Source organism: Hippocampus bargibanti, linkage group LG22 (assembly GCF_051943395.1).
Source record: "Hippocampus bargibanti isolate YZ-2025 linkage group LG22, ASM5194339v1, whole genome shotgun sequence".
Classification (NCBI taxonomy): domain Eukaryota; kingdom Metazoa; phylum Chordata; class Actinopteri; order Syngnathiformes; family Syngnathidae; genus Hippocampus; species Hippocampus bargibanti.
The window spans coordinates 2,782,087-2,801,902 of NC_142755.1; the positions used below are offsets into that span (position 1 = coordinate 2,782,087).

Genomic DNA, 19,816 nt, shown 5'->3' on the forward strand with positions numbered 1-19,816 from the left:
TGTGTTGAATGCTGATATAGTCCTTAAAAGTCAATATTCTGTGGGTCCTGGAATTCAAGCAACAATGACAAAAACCCTTAATGGACAAAATACAATTCACATTAGTATGATTCAGATATTTCTAGGCCAGCTGAGACCCCGACGGCCCACCACTGACACGCGGCGTGAGCAAATGACCATATGCTAACCCAACGCCTGCGGGGAGGGTAGCGGTTTTCCCCCATAACCACTGACCTGTGAGCCACGGCTTTCAACCAGAACCTCGACAAGGGAGCCTTTCATTCCCATCTCAGAGTTGAAAGCGACGGATGCCATATGGCAGGAGGTGGCCTTCAAAGCACTCACGGATCGACCGAGAAAGACGGGTGGAAAATATCAAATATATCGTCTAGTTTCGCGTTTCAATCAGGATATGCATGGAAAGACTCAGGTGAGACCATTTCCGAGGGTGCCTCTTGTACGCCGACGTCGGAATGACTTTGGATCAAGTGTCAATTTAAAGTTGGTGGACCATGAAAGCAAAAAATAAGACAGGAAATGCTCAAAGCGCTACTCAAACTCCCAAAAGACTTACTTTCAATTTGAGCTTTTCTGCAAATTTCTGCAGAGTTAATGGCGCCAGAGGGAAGAAGCTGTATAAATGTCCGCTGGATTTGGTGTGCATAGATCGGTAGCGCCTGGAAAAGGTGGTGGGCAGGGTGCGGAGGGTCCAGTAGGATATTGAGCGCCTTTGTTTCGATTCTTCGAGTCCTTGAGATTGAATAGGGCGGTGCCAATGATTTTTATTTACGACGTCCTAACTGTCCGTTGAAGTTCTTTCGAAAAGTGAGATGACGTCTTTATTTATTTATTTTTTGCATGAAACCGTTCATAAAATCCACAATGGATTAAATCCGGTTATGCGTCGCGTATCGATCCAATCTTGGTCAAGCATCGTGTTTATTTATTATTACCACTTGGCTGCCATTTTTTATTGGGATTTATGACTTGTCAGAAAATGCCATTAACACCCGACAAGGATGTGCATCGGGATGATGTTACCAATCAGGCGAAAAGCTTCGGATGCGACTGACGTAAGAAAACATTAGCGCTTCTCTTCAAAAAGATTTACCTTTGACCTCTAGTGTGGAGAAAATTTGCGAGAATTTCGCCCACTCACATTCACAAATGACACCTTCATAATTAACCCATCACGTCACAAAATATTATTTCGACTTGGCGATTGGAAACATTTCGTGAGGGCGCCAAAATTAAATTTGCTGAACCTCACGCTCACCCCCACCACCACCTCCATCCCCATTTCATGATGTCATCAAAGTTGAGCTGGATGCATTAAGGTCCAGCCACTCTATATTACCGTCACACTCATTTTTATTCAGACGGATGTGTCACTCACAGCACCATAAATAACAGTTAACAGTTAAAAGCCCCTCCGCTACCCCCCCCAAAAAAAAAGACAGGGAGAAAGTGGCAGGGTGGCCAGTGTGGGCGGGTTTATGGATGAAACAAGTGTCAGTGGGCGAGTGTATATAAATCAACATGGAGGGAGAAGCTGGATTGGGGGGGTGGTAATTGTAGTGAGGGGGCTTGGGGGTGGGCTTATAAAGGAACTGATAAAGGAGGTGGACCCAGGCTGGGACCTTTTATTGTTATGCTGTTGTCTTTTATTGCCCCTGATGTAATCTAATGGTATAAACTTTGACGACCTGGGGGGAGGAGCCTGCCGAGCCCTCACGTGCTGGTGGCGGGCGGCGTATCGATCACCGTCCGTTCGACATAACCAGATTTCACGTTAAATTGATGATTATTGTCTTAGAAAGAAGAGTAGCAGGGCGAAAAGCAGAACTTCGGGTTGACCGTATTTCCACAGCGGGCAGTCTCCGCGACCGCTTTCATTACCTGCAGACACTAAATTTGCTGCTCATTATCATACGTGAGCAGCAGGTATAAAATATGATTACATAGTCGCTCGGCAGCACGGCAGTTATTACGAGAAAGAGCGTCGCCCGAGCTGCTCGGGGGCCCCCGCGCGCAATAAAAGCGGCAAAACAAACACAAGAAGGGGGCCGGTAATCAAGCATAACAAACAGTGTCAAAAGTAGCGTTAGCGTGTGTGTGTATGTGTGTGTGTGTGTGTGTTTTGGCAGCGCTAGCTTTATTTCTCCGGTTCACTTCTCGTCACCGTAAATCTTGGAAACACGGTCATCTGTCTCCAGCTCAACATTCCCTCGCTGCTTGTAAGCCGAGTTTTTCTTCAGGCTAACCGGCCCCGGAGTTCGTCACAGCCACGGCCGTACATCAAGAGGTTACGCAAGCTAGCTCCCACCGATCGCACCGTGAAGCGGAGCATCATCCCGTTAGCCACGGGAAGAGCCGAAAGGTCATCTGAGGGGTCGCGCCTGCGGTATAAACCGAAACTGACGCAAATCTGGCCTATCCCTGTAGCCAAACCCGTTTCGCTAGGCTATGTTGGCTACATGTTGTCATATAATATGTGGCGTGTTTGACCTGCTATGCTACACAGTACAAAAAAGCGACCTGTGAGCTCCCCAGCCACTTCTTCCAGCTCTTCCTGGTGGATCCCAAGGGGCCACCTGGGTGATATAGTCTCTCCAGTGTGTCCTGGGTTATCCCAGGGGTCTTCTGCTAGTGGGTCATGCCCAGAAAACCTCACCAGGGAGGCATCCAGGAGCAATCCTACAGAGAAAGCTCATTTCGGCCGCTTGTATCTGGGATCTCGTTCTTTCAGTCAAGACCTATAGCTCGTGACCATAGATGAGATTTGGGACATAGATTGACCGGTAAATTGAAAATTTCGCCTTTTGATTTTGCTCCTTCAACCCCACAACAGATCGGTACAAATTCTGCATCCTAGTTAGCTTCACGGACCGTCAAATTCCTTTCTTAGTCCCGTTGGATACAGAGTCAAGAAACTGTATTTGAACTCGAATGCGCCTGAAGAAACAGATAAGAAGCCACATCAGTTCTGCAACATGCTGATGTGTGCTGTCGAGCAAACTTCTGCAACATGCTGACGTGGGCTTTCATTTACACCCGACCCCCTCCAACCCGCTCCCATGGGTTTGAAGTCCAACAAGTAGACTTATGATGCAGAGGATGCACAGGAAGCATGTGGGGGAGGTGGGACGTGGGGGTGGACGGGGGGTGTAATGGACAAGAAGGATGTCGAGAGACACCAGATAGGTCTGCAGGAATCAAATCCCCCCCTCTGGGGCTCTCCTGATCACACCTCCGCTTCTTCACAACACACTCAAATTCATCACACACATGCACACACCCTACCCCCCTCCCTCCGACAAATCCAGCCGACTCAGCGACTTTACCTGAAAGCCAATCTGCCTTGTAACAACCCCCCCCCCCCTCTTTTTAAGCGGAAATTCCATTGTACCTTCTTCACGTGGCCGCTCTTGGTTCCCGCGAAGACCAGCGAGTGGTTCTTGTAGACATAGGCCACGACGGAGGTCATCTTGTCGCTAGCGTCGGAGAAGAGGGGCTTGCCGCGGACCATCTCAGACACCCCGAGCGGCGCATTCATGTCCAGGCCGCAAAAGTCATCGTCGATGGTCAGGAGCTGTAGATTGACAGAGATCAATAAGATTAATATCAATAGTTACCGTCACAAATGATCGGATTTTCTGCCGTAATTGTTTCCTTCTCTCAGTCAATTCGCCACCAACGGGAATTTAGCTTTGTGACGCTTTCAAGCTAACCCCCTGTGTACTCCTGGCAGCCATCTTGGTGAGGGCAAAAAACACTCCCCCCAGACGATATTGATGACAGTCATGACTCAAAGGGGTGGGGAAGAATGACGTATGGGCTTTTGATAAGAGAATAATGGCGTCAGGGACAGGTCATTATTCCGCTTGGGTGTGGGGTCGAATTTGTAAACAGTTTTGTTTTTTTTTAGGCGGCGAGTGGTACGGTGTGACGAATAGCTTCACCATGTGATTGACAACACGGGAGATGATTATGCTTTTGCATTTATTCCAAAAAGTCGAGATAGAAGGTTTGAGTTATGGTCCGGTGATGACATCAATTCCATTATCCGGAGTGGAACGTGACGACTTGGCACTCTGAATCAATTATTGCGCCGAGTAAGAACAAAAAAAATCAACAAAGTGTTCATTTGCTTGAAACGCAAAGCGGGAAGGTCAGAGGTGGCGAGAGCTATTTCGATGAAGTTTTCGCTGATGTCAATCATTCACTGCCATTCCTGAATTTATTCGGGAATTGAAAAGTATGACGTGGAGCACAATTCCCGAATTTGGCAATTCGGTACAAACTCGCTCTTCTGGATCGCTGCTGTCATGGTCTTGCGAGGAATAAAAAAGGCTAACCGGCTCGAGTAGACTTTTGTCTCATTCGCCGCCTTCGTTATGAAATGTTTTCTCAGAGAAGAAAAAATAAATATAATAAAACGCAGACACTGTTGTCAAGAGCAATTACCTGATTCCGAACTTGCAAAAGTGCTTTTGATAATCCAAAATAAATCACTTGACATTATCAGTGTCGGCGCACATTTGTGTGTGTGCGGGTGCTAAATGTGTGTTTTCATCACCCCCTCCTCTCCCCTTATACCCACCCCACGTGTCTTGTTATTCGCCGTATTACTCCAGCCGCTTGCCAATCACATCTGCCATCTCGTCGAGTGCGTTTTTGTGAGCATGCCTCCTGCAATCTGGTGAAATATACTTTTCTGTCTGTCAGGAAGCATACACGTTTTCATTACGCCGCCGCTGACGCTGCCAGAACATGACATTGGTACTCGTCGTGATACAGACGCCCACGGTCACAATGGCAAATAATATCAAGGCGGTGCTAATAAGATGCTGATGTAACTGGAGGCGTGAAGTTTTCTTTTGGAAAAGAAAATAATATGGACGTGTTACGCAAATGCTAACATTTCTTGGCCGAGTGGACGCATTGTGCCAACCGACAACTCGGTTGGCAGGTTGATAGACTTGAATGAATGGACAGATCAAAAATCCGAACCCAAATTCAAGGATTCAAGTCGGTCTACCAGGGACGAGGCCTAGCCAATCCGACGCTATACTGTATGGTTGCTAATTGAAAAGTATTCCGTTACGGATACTTCAGCAGAGACCAAAAGCAAGCAATAGCAAAGCAGAGTCACTCGCGACACAAGATACCATCACACCAGAGCGTAATTTCCGACCGAATTCAAGAATTCAAGTCGGCCTACCAGTGACGAGGTCGAGTCAATCCGACGCTATACTGTATGGTTGTTAATTGAAAAGTATTCCCTTACGGATCCTTCAGCAGAGCTCAAAAGCAAAGGAGAGTCACTCGCGACACAAGAAGCGGCCACACCAGAGCGTAATTTCCTATATTTGGACCGTAGCCAGAAGCCGAGGCAGAATCAGGTCACTGGTGGTATGTATCCATTTTTCGGCTTGTGTGCGACTGCCAGCGCCACGCACAAAGCGAGCGAGATCCTGGAATGCGTGAGTGGGGGTAATGAGTGAAGAGGTGGGTGGGGGGGGGGGGGCAATCAGCAGATATATATACATGCCGAGCTGCGAGAACGAGAAGGGGCGAAAAAGCGATTAGCGGTGACTGAAAGAGATCCACTCTCCAACACTCTCTGATGTATAGCCAAATCTGAAGCCGGCGCGGCGGCGGCGACGACGGGCCCGTTTCGTTGTCTGCCGGTTCGCACAGTTAATGACACATTTTCAACCGCAGAGGAAATTTCATTTCATGTCGCCGCTACGCTCTTACAGGGATCCGAAGAGTTCTTTTCCTCCCTCCTTCCCTTCCGGGAAGATTATTTCACCCAAATTTGGACGACGACCACGCTCTAATGTGATGATTCCACTTTAATAACGAGCCTAGCTCGTGGTGGGGTGACGCATTGTCAACCTCCTGTCCATGAATAAAAAATGTAGCGCCTGTTAAAGTATATAATTACATAATACAGCATTCGTCGAAGCCAAATTGCTGACCTGTCAAGATGAATGGCAGAACGATGTCCCGACTAAAAGGATTAGCCACGCTCATTGTAATTATATGATAGATTCATAATAACGGGGGCCAGAGAATTTGGCAAATTCATAAATCGACATTGTAATGTGGTACAAACTACTTTTCAAATCGTTAAGGCTGAAATTTGGTGGTGGGCGGGGAATGACTGTGTTCCGCCCACCCATCAATCGTGTCCAACCAATGTCTCTTGCAAAAAAAAAAATTGTGTGAAACAAACAAATAAACCAATAATTATGGAAATAAATAAACAAATAAATAGATAAATGAAAAGATAACTAAACAGATGAATTAAACAGAATCATAAATAAACATTCACATAAACAAATACATAAATAACTGCATGAATAAACAAATACATAAGTAAACACACGTATAAATAAATAAATAAATAAATAAATAAATAAATAAACATATACATAAATACACAAATAGATTGATAAATAAATACACACAGCCAGATAAATAAATAAATAAATAAATAAATAAATAAATAAATAAATGCATAGCTTGATAGATAAATAGACGGCCGACAACGTTTACTTAATCGCGAAATAATGATATTGTGATGAATACTGACCTTCAGCAAGTGGTATCATGTATGGAGATTTAATTAGCCAGCCAACCGGCCGCCCAGCGAGCCGGATAGCGGATATGTGGATGGATGGATATGGAGTGGGATTGAGTAGAGTAAGGGGAGGCGGGCGGTGGGGTGTCTAGTTGGTCCTAATAAATGACCTTGCCTTTCGCTTCCTACAGATGTAGCCGAGACTGAGTTATCGTATAAAAAGGCCAACAATTAAACCTAACCCAATCGTTAAAATTCAAAATTTGAGTGACGTAGTTGTTTACATCGCGTCCAAATTCTCCGCAGTGCACTCACACGTGTTTATACATCATTTCGAGTCATACTTTTCACAAGAAGTCGTCTGCACAAGGGAATCGTTGAGGTAACATGACGAATGTGCGACAAAGGCCCGTAGCGTGTTGGCTAATGACGTGTAATTCATGATCATTAGCCGAAAGGGGGCAGAGGGGGTATCGAGGGGGGGGGGCAATGAGAGCCCACTTGCGACTTGCGTGCGACCTTGTCGTTTTTCTCATCAGAGTTAAAGGGGTGTGAAAGTCGCCGGGAGTCCAAAGAGACGATAATGAGAAGCTGAGATGGGAGCACCTGAAAAGGACGGTAGGAATTAATCAAGGGTGGATGGAACTTTAACCGAGCCACCCCCACCCCATTGTTGTTTTTTTTGTGTATTTTTTTTCTGCTGACTGAGCGAATGTGTAAAGTGCAAGGCGGCTGCTTTTATAGGTCACATGCCGCTTGGGCGATGATCTACGAACGCGGGCTTGGATTGTTCAGCGCGCATTATGAGACTCGGCCAAGCGTGACGGCCATTTTGGAAGGCCATCGTCGTCCTCTCCCATCGCGTCCTGAGAGGATTAATAAGAAAGTAAAAAGAGGATGCGCTGATTTATTTGTCAGTCAAAGCGGGGTTTTTTTCATGATCTGATATAAAGCTTAGCACCGCTTAAAAAATAATAATAATAAAGAATAATCACAAGAGGAAGAATGGCTCCATCGTTAATCTGGTGGAGGATTACTTCATGCTGTGAACATGATCCAATCACTACAATCCACTAGAACAATCTGGCAGATCGTCTCGTGATCGGATGGAAGGACGATGCGGAAGTCTGATTTGATATTATCTTTTTTTTGTGGGGCTTTAAAAGCAACTGTCTCCTCAATAAAAATAAAATAAACAAAAACATCAGGTCAAGACATTTGTCAAAAGGAGGTGACTTGTGGAGACAAATCGCTTTCTCCATCTGTTGGGAATATTCAATAAATATTATATAATACATAATTAAATCATAAAAAATAAAGAAAGGCCATAAATAAATAAACCAATAAATAAAAATAAATGAAAAAACATAAATAAACAAATTTCTATCGTAACGTAGTTCGTCACAGTATCGTATACGCCATACGCTTTAAGCGTATAATAGCTCGCAAATTCAAATTGTACCGCCATCAAGCGATGCTAGCGCGTTAGCGATGAAATATCACGGATGCCTCCAGGTCATCCTATCAACGCTGTACTTTTCGATCGCGACGAAATGACGGCGTCTATTAATTTCATAATGCTCTCATCTTCTGAGTGCTGTGATCTGGGGTCTATGCCGCAGTTTTTTTTTTCTTACGGCAGACCCATCAACTCCCGGCAGCAGAATTTAATCAAGGTAAATACTGAGAACATTCAGGCGTTAATAGACTTGCGCCATGTTATCGGGAGGCTGCGAACTAATCAAAGAAACGCCGTCAGATGGCAGGGGAGGATTTATGGAGGTGTCGCTAGTGTTGCTTTAAAGACTTGATGGGCAGGACGGATGCTAAAACAATTTATGCAGATTGCTTTTAATTTTTGGGGCGACGGTGTTTACGAGTCAATTTACATTTCCTGGGTTCATTTTTGGCACTAATTTAATGGCGTTGGGGGATTCGTCAAAGAGGTTCCGGTTGAGTTTTAGCATATTTAACCACTGCGAATCTTGAAACTATTTCATTCCCAATTGGACTTTGCGAAATTTAAATGAAGTGTGGCAATTATGGAAACATGATAAATTGTAGGTACCTCTTAAAAAATGAAAAAGCAAACTTATGCTAGCAAAACGAAACAAAAAAATAATAATACGGATGACTGATATCGGCTAAAATTTCAGAGATCAAAAAAACAAAACAAGAACTGCAACTGGGAATTATTTATTATAACACCCGCATTACAATGCCAACATTACACGTGTTTTGATTGATTTGATTTATTTGACCGAAACATTAAATGAAAATTTCATGAACCCTCTTATTTCCGGCGGTATCACAGATGAGCGGGTGTGTAATTCATCCCCCTGTGGCGTGGTGAAATGGCACCGTTCTGCGGCTCTAACCCCAGCGTCCAACCCCCCGCACTTCCTCTGCCTGCTGACACAACCCGCCGCCGGGCGTGATTTATCCTCCCCAGACAACGGCGGTCCGGCACGTGCGCCCGATCAAAGAATTCCATTCCAGATTTACGCCGTGATGGCAGGACGCCCAACAGCGGGAAAGGGGTCAAATTTGTCGACGGCGAAGGTCACATCCACAAATTACAAAACATGACCTTGAGAAATACAAGGTACATTTAGTGATGATTGTCGCCTCTGTGAGGATCCTCTCGCTGAATATAGAACGGTGTAAAATCGCTACCTTTTCACGCCGGGATATTACATCAGATTTTTAAACGTGAAACCTGTAAACTTTAACATCATTTTTTTAATTTCTTTTCCTAAAGCGCAGGCGTCTGCTTTCAAAGCGATCGTCAATTGCTAAGATCGTCCAAAATCATTGAGAGGACCTTTCACACTGTTTTTGACCCTTTCGGAGACGGCGGTTACTACAGTGGACAGTTTATCGTGTTATCAGGTCAGTCCGACAAAGTGGGACTTACCGCACTGCTGCAAGGGATGTCTTTGACCTTGAGCCAGGCCAGGTCGAGCGTTCCCTCGCCCTTGTAGCACGACTGCAGCCTGTCCTTGATCCGCTCGTTGATGTTACGCAGGGAGAAAACGCACAGAGCCGATTCCTGCGACTCCTGCCGGGGTCGTCTTTTCTGGCCTTTGGAGAAGACAGCGAATAAGACGTCGTCGTCCGGCGCGACGTCCAGCGAGCGCGCCAAGTTGGCGCCCGCTTTGGACAGGTAGGCCGCGTCCAGAAGTCGGTACTCCACATTGCCGCTGACGCAGCCGATGGGCACCTCCACATACGAGTGGAAGGCGGTGTCTGCTTTACACAGACGGACGATCTTGGAGGTGTAGACCTGTTCTCGGCTTGCCGAGGAAGACCCTGTGGTGGGTCCACCTCCCATTTCAGGCTGCAGCGTCAGGAAGTAGACAAAGCTTCCGCTGGCAAAGCCGTAAATATAATAAATGTCAAAGTCTGGTATGACTGTGAAAGTGTCCGACGGGATCTTAATCATGGAGGCCACAAACTCGTCGTGGAAGACGTAAGCGAACATCCCATCCTCCTCTGAATTTCTGGCCAACTTGCGACTGGAGATGGTGGGGAAGTACTCCGGCTTGCCATCCACCGCCGTGGCGACAAACAGCATATCCGGGGAGGCGTTGCTGTAGGAAACAATGACGCCAAAGACCGAGCCGCTCTCGTTGACCCCGGAGAGGTAGTGTTCCTTTTTGTGGAATGGTTCTCCGAGCTTGAAGAGGTCATCCAGGCGCAGAAGTTTACAGATGCCCTGGTAGAGGCTACCACACGCTAGCAGCCGGTTTTCCCGGTAGTCCATCAGCAGCATCTTGTTGACATTGTTCGTGAGCGTCAGCGGCTCACCGCAAGGCTGCACGATCCGCGGCGGGTAGCACTTGCGGTTGTCCTCATCCGGGCCGGTCTCATGAGACACCTGGACATCCAAACCCGGTGACAGTTTATAGATTCGATTGACCGCCCCCAAGTAAACATTGCCATTGCGATAGTCCACTGCCAAGTGGTTGAATGTCCATTCGGGGTTCTCTGCGCGAAACGAGGCATACTCTTCCTCGTCAAGAGACGCCATGATCACTTGGGAACCTGAGCCGGGAGACGGCGGCGCTCGTAGCGCCGTCTTGGATGTGGCGGGCGGAGGCAAGGCGGAAAGGAAGCAGCAGAGAAAAAAGCAGGTCCGTGTCCTGGCGTGGCATGTCATGACTGTGCCTCAGGGGACTGCGAGGAGCTGGGGTGGATGCACAGTCCTTTATTGACGGACGATCTGGATCAAGCCTTTTTTGAGATGGAGGGCATGATGCACCTGGAAGAGAACAAGAAAACAGTAAGAAAAGACACACATTTACCCAAAAGAACCCACGTGTGGGTCAAGCAGAAAATATAAGGGCTCATCTCAGAGGAGCTGCCACCTTCTCGCCTAATTGATTCTCCTCTCAGAATGTGCAATTTCCAACCTTTGGCGATTTCCCTACTGCTTCCCGACAGGACGAATCACCTGCTGACTCTGCACACTCACACCTTCGCTTTGTCTTTTACAAACAAGCACAGAGAGGGGTGATAATTAGGAAGGAAATAGTACGGAGAAGTAGTGGAAAATGCTAGCGTGCGCAGGAATAAGTCCAATCGATATATCATGGGGATCGCTCGGAACAATGACGTTCTGTTCTGCATGGAACGGCTTGAAAGGAGAAGGTAGGGAAGACTACCCTGGGAAATGACTGCACTTCCTGGAAACACGGCGCTCCCTTGTGAGTGTCACCTGCTCGTTAGCTCTCCCAGGTGGCAAGTTGGCATTCAGACCCCAATCCCAACAGCCAACGTTTTGCACAACAGCTAAAATATCTGAATGATATTTACTGTGCCACAAAAACATCCTGGCGAGGGGACGAGTTATTGGTCCCGAATCTCACGAAAGGCTATAAGACAGAATTGGGATGATAAATGAGAAACGTGCGGGACGTCATTTTTGCTAAGTTAGGGCTAACAGAACAGTGTCGGTTTTTCCTCTATCACACCATTTCCTTTAATTTCTACTAGGCTACCTCTCCGTTTGGCGATATTGATCAGACTAGCCTAGCGGGAGCTGCATATGACTCTCACCCCATTGTCTCGATAGTGAATGCACAAACAAATATCCACGCAGCTGTAAATGAGTTCAATCAGCTCCCACGACCGTTTTATTACAGCTAATCAATAGAAATTTGTTTACCTGGAGGGTTAAATGTGGTGAAAAATAAAACAAATCAAGCATCCCAATTTTTGGTTTGGGTTAGCATTCAAATCAGTCTACCTTGTTTTGTCATGTAATCAATAGCTGTCTTTGAAATTCAGACTGAAAAAAACAAAAAATAAAAAACACGAGCAACCATTAGCAAAAAAAAAAAAAAATAAATCAAAGATCAAATTGGCCAATTTCCCAGAGCATTTAGACAATCTTTTATGGATCTGTCAAAGCGTTCCTTTTAGCTTTAAGCGACAATGATGGCAGAAAATGGAGGTTCATGACAAGACGTGACAATTAGGGGGGCAGTGGCGTTCAAAAGCAAGAGTAGACTCTTGCATTCAAAGACCAGAGTCTTTTAGTGCATAAAACACAGATGATCCAAATTAAGATCTTTGTTCAACTGCTTAAAAGTTAAAATACGACACGTGAATGGGATGACGACAGTGGATCTCTGATTCTGGGCAAATTTAAACCGTGAGAAACTTTGGACGGTCAAGAACCCAAACTGCAGATGATGATTTATCATCACCCGTCAACACCCAAACAAAGCCGCTAGCTACCCATCCATCCGCAGGAAAAGAAATCAAGATTGAGCGATCAGGCCTAACGCCGGTGCTAAGCTAACACGCTGGACAGATGGTTACGCTCATTCCTCTGAGGAAGACGGTCAAGGCAGTAGAAGGAGGCGTAACGTCCTTGGACGTTTACATCAAGACGCGGATTAGCGGCGTGGATTACTGTCACCGGATACCCACTCTGGATTGCGGTAGCGGGGAGGGTCTAATCCAACATAGATATCATGAAGACGACAGGAAAAAATATATATCGGAATACAACAAGGGGCGGATTGCCTCAATCAAACGTCTGCTCCGTTCTCCTTCGTCCAGGTCGTGAAACAGCATAGCTTCCACAGACATCTGCAGAAAAGTCCTAATACAATATCAGAGAGAGACAGGGACAATAAAAGTCTTCCCGTCCTTCCGATTTCCAATCCTGGAATGTTTCAGGAAACGCGGCCCAGGCAACGATCCAACCGTAGGACCCTTTGGATTTTAGCAGACATCTGCCCATCTTCTCACCATCTGTGTCATATTTGCCCTTCCTTCTCTTATTAAAACCAATTCAGGAATGGAAATGAAACGCCAGCCCCTCGCAGCCGCGAAAAACAACATTGCTTCTAAATATTCTTGCGAAATTGGTTCAAATAGGTCTTGTTCTGAATCAGAATCAGAATCGTCTTTATAGTCCAAGTACGTAGAACACAAAAGGAATACGTATGTATGTATGTATGTATGTATGTATGTATGTATGTATGTATGTATGTATGTATGTATGTATTCATTTGATCATTCATTGGTTCATTTATTTATCTATTTGTTTCTTTGTTTATTTCCTTTTCCACTTTCTTCTGTTTTCCTCCCTCTCCACCTCTCTTGCACCCTCCTGAAAAAGTGGCCATGATGGTCAAGCGACGCTTGTTTTTAACTCTTTCACCGCATACATGTCGCCACATTTCCACCCATCTGCACGTGAATCCGTGTGCCACTGACCTATCTGATTTCCCAATCTCCGCTGCTCCACAGAAGATTTGACCTGCGGGATTAAGCGCTTAGCCACAAAAAAAACGCTTGAATAATTTACAAGGCTTTGTGCTGGTGATTAGAAACGAAACATTTAATTTAAACCGGCTAACTGCGCCAAAAATTTCGCTTCTGCCAACTGTCGGACAAAAATCACGTCAATCGGTGCGGTTTTATTGCACATCTGGATGTATGGCAGCATCTGGATTACGGCATATAATCAAGAGCGTTGATGAGCAAAGGTCTTAATGACGCCCAGCTAGATGCAAGTAGGTTTTCAATGCCATGAAAACTGAACCCAGCGCCTCTTGGCCCACCAGGGGGCACCACAATGCGTCCAAACACTAAAAAAAAAAAAACACCTTGATGGAGCGTAGAGCTGCTCTATGCGAAGATAAAGAAAATGTGCATGCTTATTGTAATTTATGAATTGAAGTGAATGAGTTAATGGACTTATTAGTCAGAATTTTGATTTATACATTTCTGGAAAAGTCAGGAGATGTTTCAAGTGAGCGTAGTGCAAGTTTACAATCCATTTATGGGGCCCTTTTTGCCTCGACTTCCCTGCTTGTTTGTCTCCCTTCAGATGTTCTCGCCGCAACCGCAGCCCTCGAAAAAGGCCTGTGGCATAAACACATCAGACAAGCTTTCACCAAGCCAGCTCGCCGGAAAACGGCCACCCGCCTGTCGTCTTTCACAGCTACAAGCGAGAGGATGCAAATAACCCCCCTCCCCACCGCACCCCCCACCCCTCCGTGACTCCCGTTGCTTCACACGCGGTCACAGCCCGTGTTTTGGCGCCCTGATTTTCTGCCTTGTTGTTGCTTTTGCACTGCAGAGACGCAGGGTGAGGCTTTGACAAACAAATAGTAAGTCAGCACTCCCCCCCCAAGGTTGGCGAAAGCAAAGCGCCGCTGGATGAACTGAGTGTGACAATGCAAAACAGATGGACACAAAAAGGAAGCGGAGGAAAGGCGGAAAAGCTCATTCAGAAGTCGGGAGTTATGTTTCTTCCCCGAGTCGCTTCGATGTACAACAATGAGCATTGCATATGCTCAGTACTGAAAACCACGTGCTAAAATGTCTTTTTTGTGCAACTCATTTTCACTTCCTTTTTGAAGAAAATAAATAAATAAAACAAAAAACACTGCAGCTTTTAAAATTACTAAAATATTATTAATCAAACAACTTGACAAATACCATAAAGTGTTTATTTTAAGTCATTCACTGCCAGACGGTGTCCAAAAATGTGTCCACTCCAGTGCCAGGATTTTTGTCATTAGCACTCAAATTCCAGGACCCACAGAATATTGAATTTTAGGACTACATAAACATTCTACACAGCATTAGAAACCTTAGACTCTCTGTTTTCACCAGTAAAAAATTGTGAATTCCAAAATGATATGGGTCTGGAGTTATCTGAGCTTGAAATGGGGGCAGGTGTCGAAAATACAATGCATGCATATTGATTTATACAGTATAGCTGAAGCTGTAACAAAGCACTAACATGGAAAAAAGGCAAATGCTGCCCCCTTGTGGAATGGAAAAAACATTCCCAGAGGTCTGGCAAGCGCTTTATTGGCACCCAAGCAAGAAAGAACAAGTATCGGCTCACGTTTCGAAGCTTCATTAGTATTTGCTAATGTTTCGAATCTTCATTCGTATCACCTAATGTTTCAAAGCTTCATTAATTAGTATGTGCTAAAGTTTCAAAGCTTCATTAGTATATGCTAACGTTTTGAATCTTCATTCGTATAAGCTAACGTTTCAAAGCTTCATCAGTATATGCTAAAGTTTTGAAGCTTCATTAGTATGACCTAAAGTTTCGAAGCTTCATTAATTAGTATGTGCTAAAGTTTCGAAGCTTCATTAGTATATGCTAAAGTTTTGAAGCTTCATTAGTATAAGCTAACGTTTCGAAGCTTCATTAGTATATGCTAATGTTTCAAAGCTTCATTAGTATGACCTAAAGTTCCAAAGCTTCATTAATTAGTATGTGATAAAGTTTCAAAGCTTCATTAGCACATGCTCAAGTTGCACTTTGTCACACTCATCATTTATCATCAGCACATTTCCAGTTACTGCCATCCAACATTAACGCGGTCACTCATCATTTCTCCATTCCCGGCCAAGGACAATTTCCGAGAAGTTTTCAAGCTAGCAAAGCACGTTACCACGGGGACATGTAAAAATGTGCTGCATCACCATTCAAGGGTGCGTAAATTACCTAATAGACAAACAAAATGGTGACATGTATAAACCCCGAACGCAGAGTAATGTTTACATTTTGCAGTCTCGGCGGCGGATGATGTCACATGTCAACAAACAAGCGCAATTCGCCAGGTGATAAAGGGGGAGCTTTTCACGCCGCCATCAAACCGCTGCGATTCGGGCCAGAACACGACAAAGCAATGAAAACATTTCATTCCAGGAATGCGACTAAGTTCTCTTGGCCGGGGGTGGGAGGGAGTAGCGAAGCCTGGCTCGGTGTCAGTCACACACATTTCCAAATGCACAAGGGGGGGGGTCTTAAAAAGGGGGGTGAGCGCTGTGAAAAGCATGCAAACGGCGGTGTAAGCCGCACTAAATCTCTCATGTCACATTCAAAAACCTAATGCTGCTATGCGATCACGTCCGTTTGTCTGTCTGTCTGTTTGTTTGTTCCCCTACGGGTACAAACGACGACTAAAACCGGTCCTAACTGGAAACAAGGCGCTCACAGATGAGAAGGAAGGTGTTTACAAAAGCATCGATTTCCATTCATGTCCGGAGATCCTCAAGGATCAATCTGCAGCCCCCTATCGCATTAGCAACCATGGAGGCTAAATGAGTCACTTGTAAGCAATTATGGTCATCAGTGGACGGAGATGCAGCAGATTTGAATGACGTCAGTCAATCAATTGCAATTTTAAAGGTGAGGTTTGCTGATAATGAGATTTTTTTTTAATTACAAAATGTTAAAATACAACTGGGGCGACGATGCTTGTCGCCGAACGACGTGATGCGTACTCCAAATTGTATTTTTTTAACTTTGTTCTAACTGAAGGTCAAAACTGCCATTCAAAAATTTATTCGGGAATTGAAAATATGACAAAGCGCCATAAATTAATTGGGGTTTTGTTTTTTTCTTGCTTGGGTGCCAATAAAGCGCTGGCCAGACCTCTAGTAATGTTTTTCCCTTCCACAAGGGGGAAGCATTTGCCTTTATTCCATGTTAGCGCTTAGCTGTTGCTAATGCCCTACATAAACCAATATATATATATCGCAATTTGTACATCTGCCCCCATTTCAAGCTCAGATAACTCCAGTCCCATATAACTTAGGAATTAACACTTTTTTTCTGATGAAGGACGATTTTTCAGACTAAAAATATACATGTAATTTGTATTTGTATTCAATGTTTCATTCGTTTTATTTCCTCATAAAAAAATTGCACCCAAAGCAACAGGTGACACCATCAGCCAGAACAATGATAGCCAATCAGAAACCTGGAATTATTATTATTATTATTATTATTATTATTTAATCGCGTCTGAAATAAGGCAAAATATCATCAATCGCGTCAGCAGAACAAACAAAGCACACCATTCATGTCTACCGTACAACCTCATCATTCACCGGCATGTTCATCACACCTCATTCTCACTCGCACACACATGCTTCCACCAAACGTCAAGTTTACAGAGCGACATTACGATATTGACAAGGCCGTGCTCCCCTCGTCACCATAACACCCCACCGGACGGACGGGGGAGGCCAGAGGTCATAATGTCAAAAAGTGACTCGCTTAGAAAGCCGGCGACTAGATCGGATTATCCAACTCTTCCTCTGGGACTCAAATGTTTACCCTCTTTCCTCACTGGGGACCTTGACGGCGGTAATGCACACTAATGGGCCAGTTTGAACGTCAAAGGGCGACCAAAAGCGCGGCAGTGAAGCGTTCCTGTTCCATATTGGCGGATGAACCTCGTGAACCTCTGCATGTGTCATATTTTACAATATTCTCATGATGTTGTCATCAAGGTGTCAATAAATCCATGTTGTGGTTTGTGATAGTAATGTTGATCCATCCCCCTGGCACATATGCGCAAACCCCTCCGGCCATACTTTGAGCACACATGCTTGTGCGATGAACCGAATTGAAAAGAGAAAGCACGACTTAGCATCCAAATAAATAAATAAAAATCTAATTTAAAGTGATTTTATTCTAGAACAGATGATCCAAGTGACGCCCCCCCCCCCTCCATCGCCAACTTTCCCTGACGAATCACCTTATAAAAAAACTACCCGATAGCAACCACATAGAGAATAATTCATAGTCGCCTGGTTTGTTTGGGGGAAGAAAAAAAGCTGTCTCGACCGTAGTGGCTAGGGGGGTGGGGGGTGAGGGAGGGATGAAATATGCAGTATGCTTTAAAAAAATGCAGGTGCATCCCTCCGCCAGCCCGAAAAGGGTCTGCATGCTTACCTGTACACTCTGCAGATGTCACTTCGCAGCCGCACTGCGGATGCAAGAGAGGCACGTCCAAAAAATAATAAAAATAAATAAAAATAAAATATCTCCTTTTTTTCTATCTCCCAAAAATAAAAACGTTGATTAAATCCTTCCCTGGAATGGAGTCCACTTTAAATCCACACACACACCCCCACCCAAAAAAAAGACTTCCACAGCTTGTAGTGGAGGAGCCCGGTAGTCGCAGCATCCCCCGGTCAGCCGGAGCTTAACAAGCCGCTCAGCGCGCAGTCACAGCCGGCCACCGCACCTGCCATGCCCCGGCGAGGAAGCACTTTCTTGGGGGGGTCGCAAGTGGAGATGGTGTGCGACTCGGTGCGGCGCTCCTGCTCAAGTGACGCTTTGGGGGTGGCTGCAGTAGAGTGGGAGTGAGAGGAAGGCGAAGGGGGAGGAGGGAGAAGCCAGGGGGGACGAGAGGGAAGAGGGGGGGAGATGCCTTCGAGTTGGATGCTTTTTTGCCCTTCACGCTGAAAAGAGGAGGATGATCCGTGCACGAGTCATGCAAAGAAAAGAATCCGTCACCTTTGCGTGCACTTTTCAGGGGTAGGGGGGGGGGGGGGGGGAGGGGGTCCATCTGAGGTTTTTTTTTTGATGGGGTGGGGGCATTTCCATATAAAGATGTTGCTCTTTGGTGCTTCGAGGGTGGATTCAATGAGGGCAATTAGGATCCTCCAAGCGGTTTCATTGCAAATGTTTGAAATATTTAGAAATGGAGGGGGGGTCAAACGCACCTTTTGCATTGGCGCAAATGTGATTTGAATGGCTCATCTGGGGGGGCTTCTGCAGCATTTCTCTTTCCCTCCTTTCTCAATCGGCTTTGGAGAGCTGTGGTGAAAAACTGCTTGTGGTTGAAAGTCTGCACGAGAGCGCCACCTAAAGGCTAGAGGGGCGGAGCAGGCAGCACTGTGAAAGGGGGGGAGGGGCACATTACGCATGAAAAAAAATACTATGAGTTCATCACTGTATTTTGATTTATTTTTTGGGTTTGGATCAACGTGTGCTTTTATTTGGAATACATTGAGTTGATTTTATTTTCGTCATGTTTGTTTATTTTTTTCAGATTTTTTTTTCAATTTGCAGGATTTTTAAAAAAATATTAAAGTTCATGAGTAGATTTTTTGGGCCATAATTTGCTCTGTATTGTACTGTGTATATGTAATAAAACATTACCCCTCCAAAAAAACATTCCACAAATAATTTCTCCAACCATAAAATAAAAAATAAATGTGTATTTAATAAAATGTTCTTAAATGTAACTAAATTATTAAATATATTAAATTTAAATAAAATATGAAATGTAATAAAATATTTTTAAATACACAAAATAAAAAAATATCTGTGTATTTAATAAAAAAATATATATTTTTTTTACATTTTATTTAATAAAAACATGTATATTTTTTATTAAATACAGAAAATAATGTGTGTATTTAATAAAATTGTATTAAATATAAATAAAATATACAATTCATTAACTTTTATTAAATACACACATTTATTTTGTATATTTAATAAAATTGTATTACATTTAATATTGTATTTAATTTTAATAAATGTAATATTTTATTTACATTTACTAAAATGTGCTTAAATACACACATATTTATTTTGAATATTATGCTTGTAGAAATTATTTGGGAAATATTTTGTGTTTTTTTTAAGTTTATTATTATTTTATTTCATATATGTTATTAATGACCTTTGGCCACAATGTTACATGGGATTCTAGTCAATGGACAAAACCCACGATTTGAGAACGGGGGTTCTGCTTTTTGGTAATGCAAAGCTAAATTAAAAACAAAATGCAACATGATCGTTTTTTTTTTTCATTTTTGCTTTTACTCTTTAGTGATTTATAATCTGAAAAAACAGTGTATGTGTGTATATTTTTAAATTACAAAACTATTGAATTGAACACATGGGACCATATGAGATCAACAATAACC

The 19,816-nt window shown here is 44.2% G+C and overlaps 1 protein-coding gene across 1 annotated transcript in view; it reads right to left on the reverse strand.

The window, feature by feature from the left end:
• plxna4 (plexin A4) overlaps positions 1-18,222 on the reverse strand; it is a 91,687-nt gene extending 73,465 nt beyond the window's left edge. Inside the window, exons 1-3 of the mRNA XM_088988500.1 lie at positions 17,826-18,222; positions 9,510-10,856; positions 3,410-3,592 (exon numbers count right to left, since the gene is read on the reverse strand). Of these exons, the coding sequence (XP_088844626.1) occupies positions 3,410-3,592; positions 9,510-10,754 (1,428 nt within the window). The 5' untranslated portion in view covers positions 10,755-10,856; positions 17,826-18,222. The remainder of the gene's footprint in view (positions 1-3,409; positions 3,593-9,509; positions 10,857-17,825) is intronic.
• Between the last annotated feature and the right edge of the window lie 1,594 nt (positions 18,223-19,816).